The 12663-nt window shown below is 41.4% G+C and overlaps 1 protein-coding gene across 1 annotated transcript in view; it reads left to right on the top strand.

Annotated features, from left to right (window-relative positions):
* Positions 1-12663, top strand: part of zbtb16a (zinc finger and BTB domain containing 16a) — a 165289-nt gene that overhangs the window by 93434 nt on the left and 59192 nt on the right. Inside the window, exon 4 of the mRNA XM_073479166.1 lies at positions 3672-3758. Within this exon, the coding sequence (XP_073335267.1) occupies positions 3672-3758 (87 nt within the window). The remainder of the gene's footprint in view (positions 1-3671; positions 3759-12663) is intronic.

Here is a 12663-nt window from a genome sequence, read left to right on the forward strand (position 1 = left end):
GTGACGGGCATCTGGCTGGGTGGCTGCCTGGCTGTGTGTACCCTGGGTTCCTGTACTCCCACTTTTTCCTCCCCCCTTTGCCCCACGGTGACCTCACACAACTCCATTCTCCTTGAAGCAAGGCACCATGCAGGCATTTCCTGACAATTTATGTCCTTGTGCCACAAGCAGGGGCATGCCCTGCACTAAAATCCTATCCCTGGCCCATTTAGCACACGCCTCTTGGCCTCCCAGAAGACTGGTTATACTGTGCTCCACTGTCTGTTAGGCAGAGTCATTACTTGTAGTAACCGTGCCAGTGTTAGCTTGATTTACGACGAATCGCCTATATTTTACAATACTGAAAACCATACTCATGACTGTGTTTTTCTAGCCTTCCAGGCAGCCATTGGTCTCCATTCATTTCTTTAACCAGATTAGATTTCCTGAGCATGAATGCTCTTTCGCAGGAACACACACACTCACACAGTTACACACATTCACACCTGGGAGCTGCCCGCTACAATCACAGTTTGATCTGTTGCCCGCTGAGGGACCCATCTGGGGCGGCTGGGGGTTAAGTGCCCTGCTCAGGGGCACGTCAGTGGTGGCAATGAAGGAAGGTTAATGGAAATTTGCTTATAATGAAATTTACTTGGCCATAATATTTACTTCGACGGAAGACTTATTGTCAAGCAAGCTGAAAGTTGATTTTCATAGATTTTGGAAATTAATTTAGCCTTGTAGCTAACTCGGAAATTAGAGCTGCACAATTAATCGAAATAATACCAGAGTCGGTCATAGTTCATTACCCAAATTAAAGTAAAATATGTGACGAAATAGCATTATATTAAAGTACCGTTGTGCTGCAGAGGTATCCTGGCCAAGAAATTGCATCAAATGTTACATCATCTTGGTTTTAATCACTTTTTTTCAGTGAAAATGAAAATTATGATGCAAAAATGATCATTCACACTACTTGTAAATCAGATCTCAATCGCAATACCTGTCAAAATAATCACAGTATGACCTATTTACTGTGTTGTGCACCATGCTGTTGATGTTTATTTACTTTGAGCAGTGATATTAGTCAATGAGTAGCATATGATGGAGTCAGTGTTACAAGGTCCCTGCAAGGGCAATCAATGAGTTCAAATCAATATGATGGAAAGACACCAATCCAGGTTAGCAGAGCAACAGTAGCACGCTGTAAAAAAAAAAAAAAAAAAAATTATCCAGCAATGATGAATCAGGGAGTTAAAGAAGCAGCAGAGGTACTATGTGATTAATGCAAATGAGGGACATCAGTGGGTGTGTTGGGGGACTCTGTCTACATCTCCACTACATGTCTTGTTCTCCAAAGGTTAAGTGGCTGCTTTTGCCAGCTAATTCGGCCATATGCTCATCTGTGCATTTGACACTGGCGCGCCATACGCTCGCACTGCAAATTATGCCTCTTGAATATGCAGCCAATTAAAAAGGACGTTGCTCACCAGCTCAGTGTGTTTAGTTCAAAGTCGTTAAATGGAAATAAAACTTGTCATATCAAAGACAAATCCACAATTTCCTGTTTTTACAGGTTGCATTGCAGTGACTTATGATCTAGTCACGCTCACTTGTGCAGAGTACCGTCTTTTGCATAACTTGTTGCATAAGCACTCTACTGGCAGGCACACTCTGTCATGTACGGTTCGTGTCATTTCTGCTTTTGGTAGGGCTTATTACAGTACAGCCCGTTCCCTAATGTCACTGCGGTTGCAAAACCACACAAGCCATCTCTCCCTGACTTTTTTTTTTCTGTCATCTAAGAATTGGCTTCCTGTTTTCATTGTGTTCTCTTTCTCTCTCTGGAGGTGTCGTAACCCAGGAGGCTGTGCCAAGAACAAACCAAGGTCTGGTCGGGAGAGATCGCTCTGTGCTTACACTGGAAACAGACACACACACCCGCACACATGCACGCCTGTTTTGCACACACACAATATCCAGATGTGAAATGTGTGTGTGTGTGTGTGTGTGTGCGTGCGTCTGTTTGATGTGTGATGTGTATGGCATGTACAGTGTTTCGTGCCAAGCCATAAAAAGTCGTTTGCCTGGGCCTGATCCGATGTGCCCCTCCAACAGCACTGTGTATGTGTGCATGCCAGTCTCCTGTCTCTCCCTTTATCGCTGTACAAGGTTGTACACATTCATAAAGTATAGGCGAACATGGCAATCCGGACTGTAGCTCAAGGGCTTCATACTTGATCTACTTGCATAAACAGAAGCGGAGTGTGGTGCAACAAACGTGGAAGAGTACTCAACAGTAACTTTATGGCCTCGAGTTAAGTGCAGGAATGCATCAGACTTGTATGTTTTATTATCTGCTGATAAAACTGCGCACAACAAAATAATTTCAATCAGGGCTATTGTACATACTGACATAAAGAGTGTTTACTTTAGATATCCATCTGGAAGTTTGACAAACTACACTTGCAGAATAGTAGAGCTGCATAATAATGTGCAGCTTACTGTGTGTGTCACATGAACTGTCACAAACATGGACACAATAATCCTGCATGTTGGGTAAGGAGATGACACCTCCTGCTACTATATGCAAAGCCAATCGGAAGGCGGATATTTTGTCTTACCAATTTAGAAAGCTAAATGTAGGTTTAATTATATCATGCAATACACCCATTAATCAATCAAATACTAAAATGTATGATTTTAAAGAGGATCACATAATAAAAGCCGAAGCCTTTAGATAATACAGAATCAGGGTCAGTACTTGTCAAGTTGCATAGATCCAACTCAGGCCTGTAAAAGAAATAGAAGTGAGGGGGAATTAAACAGCTAATACATCTTATTATCACAGAGGTTGCACATGGACTGAGAAGTCAATATTTATTGTTTTTATAGATAAAATCTTGTGCATGTCGCATACGTTCTTGGAAAGTCTAGAACATGATCGATATCAATATTTGCTATAAATATTTGTTTAGGAGTATCTGGTACTGACATGTCGGCTCACATTCAGGGGGGTTTTTTGTTTTGTTTTTTTGCGTAAACACATTAAAAGAACATACATTTTTTAAAGAATTATGACTTAGATATGTTTAACAGTTGCATAGTAAACTCTCCAGTGGACAAACTATGGCTTTTGCATTTATGTACTGACATTTCTTCTTACTTATCAGCATTATTTATGCAGATTTCAATACATGTCTTCAATAAGCTAATTTTATAATTGATTTATTGGTTATCTGTGGTAAACAGTCAGTCCTTGATTTTGTCTAAGCTGCCTAAAGATCCCCAAATAAAAGTTGTGTTCAAGGCAATCATTTTTGGAACATGGCTACCCTGCTGAATGTTTTAAACTTTGACTCCGTCTTCATTTCATTCATTCTTTCAAAGCTTTATATAAAGTTGAAGAGCCATTTAGGCTGCCCTCATTTACAATGTCTAGTCACAGACAAAGATAAAGATAAATGTGACAAAACACAAATGAGAATAAGATATTTCATAATGAAATTGAAGAATGAAGAAATTAAGAAAATTGCTCCATGTTGATGGTTTTGAGTATATTTATTTGGTCTGCACATTCCCTTTAAGGTGCCTTTTGTTCTCTCCATTTCGCTCAGCTTTTTCAAATGTGGTTCATGTGTATAAATGTGTAATAAGTTTCCACTCTTTTGTCTCCTGTTGTCGTGCAGCTGGTGAGAAGGCCATAGTTTGTGACCAGTGCGGTGCCCAGTTCCAGACAGAGGAATCCCTGGAGGCCCACCGGCAGATCCACACCGGTATGGACACACACACACTCGCGTACACGGCCAGACATATCATCATGACGCCATAGACATAAACAGAAAGATCTCTTCTGCTTCCTCTTCATGCTTGCAATAAAAGCATGCAATGGAATTTGCAGCGAAAGTTCCACTTGATTTTCTTCTCCATCTACTAATTTGCCGAACAGGCTGTAGTAATTATACGCCTGTTTTTCTACGCTATTTTAAATAGCGTAAAAAAAGTCAAAGTAGCAGATATCATCTAACTTCTAAGTATTAGATCAAATTCAAACAGAGAAACACTGAGATCAGCTTCAGCTGTCAGGTCAGATCTGGTCAGATTCTCACCAATCAGCATGCGTGTTGTTGTGTGTTGCGTGTTTTAGTGGTGTGCGGAGGCTCATTCAGTCCTCTCTGGCTAACTGGAGCCACGGATTGACAGATAGATAGATCACATCATCTTGGATTAGTCCCACTCGCCCTAAATCAAAACAGGCCCAACAGTAATCAACAAACGGGGAAAACTTGGCAGGCCGATGTTGTTTATCAGTGCTCAGCTATGAAGACGGGAAGACGATCTAGGTGCCAAGATGTAAATAGGAAGAAGTAAATCCCCCTTCAGCAGATGTGTGATGGCTCAGAACAGTTTCACTGCTGCTGATGAACTCTTAATTTGGGGGGAAAGTCTCAAATTTCCTCCACTTTGTTTGGAGGATGTTCTACTGGAGCATTCCGGTTTTATGTATGCATTGTCTGTTACTCTTGTCGTGACATTTACACTTTTCTTTGGATTATCTTCTATCCAGATTTTTCACTTTATATCCACCATTTTGGACAATCACTCCAGATTCAAAATACAGTAATTAGACCCTGTCATGGGCTGCATACTACATGCTGCCATACTACTTCTGATAGGAGGGTGATAGATAATATTGCCCCATAATGTAATGCACGACAGAGATGGGAGGACTATTGGCAGCTGAAAAAATGATAAAATAACATAGTAAAAATAAATAAGGTGATGTAAAAATGTACTTGATATTTTACATTTATTTACATGCATTAATGTTAATAGGGCTGCAAGTTACAGTTATAAAACTATAAAATGTAAAGAAAAATGTGAAAAATTCTCATCACAATTCTTTATTTATTGTTATAAATGATAAAGAAAAAGCAGCAAATTCTTAAATTTAAGAAGTAGGGATGCACCGATGCATCGGCCGACCATCGGCATCGGCCGATGTTCGGCTAGTTAACTGCCATCGGCCATCGGCAAAAAAAGATTACATTCACCGATGGCAGTGGCCGATGTTTATGTTGATTTAAATGTCGCATGAACGCTGTGCTCGGGAGGAACCTTTCTATTTTCCTTTTTTTGGGGGGGGAACATAACTATGCCCACAAGAGGGCTATTTTTCAGAAAAGAACTTGTCATGTTAATTACCGTAAGGTTAATGTCAACTAAAAATTGATATTAAAGGTTGTTTTTGTTTCATAAATTTGTCTCATTTAATTTGTGCTAATTAATAGTATGATGAAGAGCTGAAAGACATTTAAAATAGTTCAGTAATGTTTCTGTGGCACCAAAAACGAAATAAATAACAAAAAGAAAAAACATCGGCATCGGCATCGGCCATCGGCCATGTTGTTATTTTAAACATCGGCATCGGCATCGGCCCAGAATTTCACAATCGGTGCATCCCTATTAAGAAGTTTTAAGGATGTTGCTAGAGGATCATCAGGTCTCCAACTTTAGGCCCATAGAGACTCTGAATGTGCTTCTAAATTTCATGGGAGTTGGCAATTTGCCTGGCAGATTCTGCTATTTCTGAAACACAAGATATGTAATTTCTGCCGTTAGAGTTCTCTCAATCAAAACAATAACTAAAGAGGGACTTGATGGTGTCATGGAGTAGTGTGGGATCATGGGAAACATTGTCATTGTCTAAACAACCACCATTGCCAATGAAAATCTATCTACAAATCTATGAAGGATCCATAGGTCAAACTAGTCTGCACGGCCATACTTTAGCCCCGCCCTCGCTTGTCAAACAAAGTGAGACGAGGGAAATGAGTGTTGGCAATGCACATTCAAGCCAGAAACTGATCCCCAAAATAGCCACACATCATCATTATCATCATCTTGTGTTTTGTCCTTCATCTGAAGCCGTGACCCTCCTCAGGCCCCCGGTAGCAACTCCAATTGGATGGCTATGATTTTTCTTTGCGGCCACTCATGCCACCCCCCACACTCCTCCTCAACATTTGAGAGGGGAAGGTGGGGTGGTGTAGTCAGGATTTGAGGGGGTTACTCCTGAGGGGCATGCCCTCAGCCAATCAGCTCGCTGGAGGTAAAGAAGGGTTAAACGAGGCTAATGATCCAACAGCCATAACAGCGGAAAGGAGCACTCTAAATATAGGCATTCCAGTCTGGAACGAATGGAAGAGGTTGGGGGGGCAGCGGCAGCCAGGGCCAGACGAGTCTTCCTGCCAGACAACTGCAGCAGCAGCAGCAGCAGCAGCAGTAATAGTATAGTAATCATCCATGTGTTGAGCCCCTCTGAGGGATCAGAGCCTGAAAAATGGGCTCTGGTAAAATATGACAAGGCAGTTTCTCTGCATCGTATGATTCAGTCTCTCTTTCCTTTTTGCACTTTGAGCAACTGTACATCTATATTATGACATCTCTGGCTCTGGAGTTGACATTTGGCTCTCCCCGCTGTGAAAGCATGGCACTCATTTTCAATTCTAGACTCGCTGATTGCTGTCACTGCTGTGACTCAAAATCAATATTGTACTGTACTACTGTCATCATTATGGAAAATGAAAAAGGAATATTTTGTTATATCAACATTTTTGTTGTGTCTCACAATGTCAATGGCACCTTCAAGACTCTGAATCTGGAGCCATGATATTGTAAAAAAAAAAAAAAATGTTCAGTGGTTTCTACAGCTATCATTTGTAGGGACCCCGACCTGTCCTGCTACAAAACAAGAAATAGCCAAATCTAAGTTACTGAACACATTCATGCTCCCCAGAGGATGAACTGTTTGATTCCTCTAGTGCCACCCTCAGGCTAAAATGTCAACATGCACACAGGGTAGGCCAGACTGCTAGAAGATTTTCAGTACATTTCATGGTCCTAAGAGGATGAATCACGTCAATTATAATGACCATGTGGGCTTCATTTTGTCCCTTTATATACGAGCCTCCTTTTACCTTTGAAGCCATAAAGCTCTAAGAATAGCTCAAGTGTTACTGTTCTTCATCCAGCTCTTTTGTGTCATGTGATGTGATCAGCATGACATCTTCTAGAGACTGTTTTAGACTTTAAACTCTTATTCTATGTTTTTTTGTGTATGGCTTTTTCTTTTTCTGTCTCGAAACTGTACATAATGATATCTCAGCAGAATACACTGAAAGGAGCAAAACAAAGGAAACGGCATCAGATACAAAAGCAGCTCCACTGGACAATACAGTGTACAGCTCTGTTTGAGCTAGAAAGCTTAACAAACACGGATTTATTTATACAGAAATGTCTGTGTGTACAGTACCCAAGACGCAAAACATCAGAGAGGGCGTGCGGTGGGAGCATGGGGTTACTGTTGGCCATCAAAGCCAGATTTGATCTCTGCCTGCCTCTTGGCAGCGCTTCAGCCCTTGGCTAATGTTCTCTGATGACAATATTTGGCCTCTGAAACTGTGGCTGTTTCTTGCTGCTTTGAATGGGAACTATTGTGGCAGCTCCTCTGTTGGCTCGATCAGCTGCGCTCTGACTCAACCTCTGTCTCTTTCTCACTTTTGTCTGTCTTCTTATGCTTTTTTACAGAGCTGCCCTTAGTATAACACACACCTCTCCATGTTACTCAACAGCCCTCCAACTGTACTGTATGTGGGTCGTATAGCAGGAGGTTATCCAAAACCATGGGCTAGTTTGGCGGCCGTTAAGGCATTCCTGAAGTTGTCGTCATTCCTAACGGACAAGCTCTTTTGCATGGAGATGTGGGGTGGAGGGGTGGAGGGGTGGAGGGGGGGGGGGGGGGGGGGGGGACTGGTCGAGATGCCAAGGGAACTTGCAGCAAAACATCATGTGGCTGTTTTTACCCACTGAACTCGTGCAAATACACATGCACAAACACACACTGCAAACTATCCCCTTCTTTGGCAGCATTGTGCAACACGTACACACACAAACAAATCCAGGAATGTCTGTGTTCAGGAGCCGAAATCACTTGTGAGTTGCATTACATCTACCGACGGCTAATTTCTGTCACATATTTTCCCAAATTGGATGGCATCGCATCAGAGTCTCTGCCTCTCTCGCTAAACTGGAACTCGCCTCAGGGCTTTTGTAAGCAAAGAACACAGTCTGTCTGGCTTTCACAGAGCTCTCATCCTTAAAGAAAAACACTGCTGTCATTTAGAGTTGTAGCCCATTTACTACTGTCTTGTGTCCTTCAATTGTCATGCAGTGTATACGAGAATCCGAGCTTTGCACAGCAGCCTTCCAGACGAAAAACAACGTATTAGCCTGCAAGCTGATAGGGAGGAGTTCCTTGGTGGAGACTTTCATTTCATCATGTGGCTGTCAGGTGATTGACAGGAAGCAGAGCGTAATGTAATGTGCATACTGATATGAAACCACTCCAGACTGAATATTTATTTTGAAATGCTAAGTATATAAGGCAGTCAGTGACTTTCTCTGAACGAGGAAGAGAACACCTTTATATCTGCAGTTATTCTGAGTGATACAGCAGATATATTAATAGCAGAACTGTTAGACGACCTGTCATGGTCACGGATGATTCTCTGAGTTCAGATTTTTCAAGCTTGAGGTTTGGCTCTAGGTAGAAAAACAACCCTATTACCAGATAAGGTTGCTTAGGATCAAGCAGAGGTGGCAACACACATTCTTCACTCAAGCAGAAGCACTGATTAAACTTCTTAACTCAAGTAAAAGTAAGAAAACACAGGCTCTGAAAAATATATAAGTAAAAATGATCCCTCTGAAGGACATTTCTCTTTCTGTGCAAGGCTAACTGATGCTCACGTCATATTATTATAATTCAAAGACTGTTAAACTTTATGTTAGAATCAGGAGGATTTTTCTGAGCTGTTTGTAAACACACCAGAAAGAAGGTTGACTGTTGAGTCTCTTTCTCAGGACGTCTAATATCATCGTTTGGGTTGGTAAAGCGTCATAAATCCTCAATAATTCCCCTCAAATGCATTAAAACTAAAATAAGAGCCTGTTTTGTAAATGTAAGAAGTAGAAAGTACAGATGTTTGTGTTAAAATGCAGGGAGTAAAAGTTGTCAGAAAAATAAATAATCAAGTAACGTACAGGTACGTGAAAAATCTACTTAAAGAATAAAGTATTTGTACTTTCTGACTTCCCACCTCTGCCATCAAGTGACTTTGTATTTTCAAATATCCTCCTGTAACAAATTTTTTTGAACAGCCCAAGTGCATCCAGCAGGGTTTGTACGACAGTCCAACCAGGGGTAAGATAATCATGTCCTCAAACGCTGAAGCGTGCCAGCGTGCGCAGACATTTTTTTATTTAGCAGCATGTTTCCTTTCAAAGAGATTTTTTTGTTCAAAATGCAAAATGACAGGCAGGACATGCCGTACGTACGAGAAGCGGTGCCCTCCTTATCTCCTGGGAAAATATGCAGGCACACAGGTCAGGCTTTTTATCTAAAGCAGTTTTCTGAGTGTCGGCATTGGCATCAACTGTAGCTCTCATATTTGCGGCATTAACTTTTAATCTATAGGTGAGGGGAAGAAAGTATTTTATCTGTTGTTGAGGCCTGGAATTTTTTTTTTTTTTTTTTAACCAGAGACAATAAAGTGCTTCAACACATAATGTGAACTCTGCCGTTGAAAGGAGCAGTAAAATTTAAGGAGCTAGTTATTGTTTAATACGGACGGTCATTAATGTATTCTGTTTAATAAATCTTTGGAGATTTGGTTAGTGAAGGTCAAGAAAAGCCCTCGCTGTACACTGTGTCTTTTCCTCTTAACTGTTTCCGGAGTTGGTTGAATGTGGATTTTTGTCCCACGCCATAATATCCTATTGTGGGACTGTTGTGCTGATTTAAACCTGGCCACCTCTAACGTGTCATTTTCACTTTGCATTTCCAGTAAAGCCTCTCCCCGTCGGGGCTCTACAAGACAGTTCTGAGCTCTGATTTGCTATTTTTTTTCCTCATTCTGTCTTTATCTCTCTACCTCTGCCAGCTATCTTCACCTCTTTTTCATTAGATTGTTTTGGTCCCCGCCATAATTTATAGCTCTTGTATTTTATTGGTAAAACCCACCACACTCACATTCCACTTGATTAAACTGTAGCTTGGTGCAGAAAAGCAAAAGGTCAGGATAGATGCACAGAGAAAGTGGCTCGCAAACAAAAAAGTAAGCAATAAATTGCCTTTTTTTAGTCTTGTCTGTTGATTTAAAACATGCAGATTTCACTTCTAGGGATTCATGTGTTTTACAGGCTCTGCAAGCTCTATAACCGCCCGTCTTAGCTGCACATCCACAAGTGCAAGCTTTGTAATTTGCATTGCAGTCTGCACATTCATCCCCCAAACTGAGGCCACATTCAGTGGGAGCAGTTGCCATGTTATTTAACATGAGCTGTGAGTCGCAGTAGAAACGGCAGGGACTGCATCTCCCATGTGATCTGTGTAGAAATGAGTTCGGAGTCCACAGGCCTCGGAAGAATTTGTTGTCCAACTGTTGGTGTTCCTGTTTATACATGAATCCTCTCGATGTACACACACACACACTCACACAGAGCAGTGCCAGAGAAAATCCAGATATAATAGGAGGGGGAGGCTGCTCTCTTACTCTTTTCTTTATTTCTCTCTTTATCTCCCTCCGTCCTTTTTTAAAGTCTTGTAATACAGGGAAAATATGCAAACCATGGAGTGGCAATAGTGGGTTTAGCCAGTGGGAACACAGCGTGATTCCAACAGGCCTCTGCCGCAGAGTAAACACTTTCTTTTCTCAAGCCAGAAATAGTTTGGCTAGAGAGAGAGCGGCAGAAAGGGAGGGGAGGAAAGGAAGAGAGACCGAAAAAGCAAAAAGGGAAAGAGGAGAGGGGGGGGAACGGGAATAAAACAAGGTTAGGATGGTCGGAAGAAAGAACCTCTTTTAGTCACATTATTTCTTTTCTTTGTCGTCTTTTTCCTCCTCGTAAATTGTTCACACCGGTGGCCTCGCAATCAGCTACCTCAAACACAAACACACACGCTAACACACACGCAGCCATGTCACTCAAGCAAATTAGGCCAATGGCAGCGCTACACAGGGGTCACGTCAAAAGTGCCGATTGTCTCAATCACATTAGTCCAGCACTGGCATCTGTTTAGCATTTAGTTAATTGTGATGTTATTAAGTTGTCAGTGAGCATTAGGGCGGCGATAAGCAAAGCAAATATTCTTCCAGCCTGGGCCGGCAGTGCTACACACGTGTTGTTGATACACACACTGACACGCACACACACACATATATATATATATATAGGAGCAGACAACCTCCTGCGCCCTGCAAGTGTAAATGTGATTCCTCTCAACCTCTACTGCTCACTCTTAACTGTTGAATTATCACTGTAAAGATAAGATAAACATGTTTATGAGGCGGTTGTTGCTAAAGGGGCAGATGTGCATTAGCATTATGACTTTAGATCACAAAATGTTAGCAGCTTCCTGTCGGGTGTCATCTGGTGTGTCAAAAAATGGTGATTAGCACCGGGCTAGTGCTCATCGTTTCAGCATCCCACTCATGATCGAGCAAGCTGTCCGTGGTCGAAGGCAGATTATCCGTCTGTCTGTCTGTCTGTCTGTGTGTCTGTCTGTCTGTCTGTCTGTTTGTCTGTGCAGGGCCAACCAGAGAACCCACACACAGGGCATGTTCGGTCACAGCGGGTATCAGGTGGCACGTTCACCTTGGCAGGCCAGCACTGTGCCGTACAGAGACGTTTGCGTCAAACAAACCTCAAAGGGGAGATATTTATGGCTTCATGTTCAATATTGATCACACTCAAGCCTTTGTCAGGACATGAATGATATTTTGTCTGTTTTTCGTGCATTTATAGTCCTTATTTAAGAACTTGATGTAACATCTTCGTCAAATGAAAAAGCTAATAAGGTCTGATATTTTATGTCTTCTGTCTCATGTTTGATCAGTGCTTCCTGTCCTGAAAATGGATATTCATAGTCATTCATGTTAAGTTTTGAAGAGTTCGTATTAAAAACAAACTCTCTGCAGTCAACCAGTTCACCTTAGTAGCCGCCATCTTTGGTTGGTGGAGAAAAGTGCGTGACTAACCATTCACATCAAGACGTTGGTTATGTGAAGAAAGAACACAGCCGGAAATAATCAGGTTATGTTGTTTACGTGGGGCAATTTTTATTTTTATCAGTTTATGAGAACAGACTACCCCTCTGCAACCGACTGAAATTTTGTTTGGTTTGGACCTGTTTATCCTGATTGAGGTGTTTACATGGATCATATAAATCGATTACAATCAGAATATTAGGCTCCATGTTAGCTACTGTATAGTTATTTAAAACTGATTAAACCCTGGAAGCTGTGCTAGCGCAGCGTTTTTGTTGGATAATTGACTTCGACAATTAATCAGCGATCAAAATTGCTCCTGATTAGTTTTCTGTCGTCAATTATTAAACTCTGACACTACATGTATGTCAATGTCAATGAATCACAGCACGATATCATAAGTAAAAATCTCTAAGACAGTGATAGAAAGCGGTTTCTGTCTCGATATCTAGGGTCAGATATCGATATCAGATATATTAGGGTCTGAGGATGGTGTCATCTTGTATCTTATCTCTATATTCAACTGGTTGTTCCACTTTCTGATATCTATATACTGTCAAAATATTTGTAAGAT

The sequence above is a fragment of the Pagrus major genome, chromosome 13 (genome assembly GCF_040436345.1).
Source record: "Pagrus major chromosome 13, Pma_NU_1.0".
Classification (NCBI taxonomy): domain Eukaryota; kingdom Metazoa; phylum Chordata; class Actinopteri; order Spariformes; family Sparidae; genus Pagrus; species Pagrus major.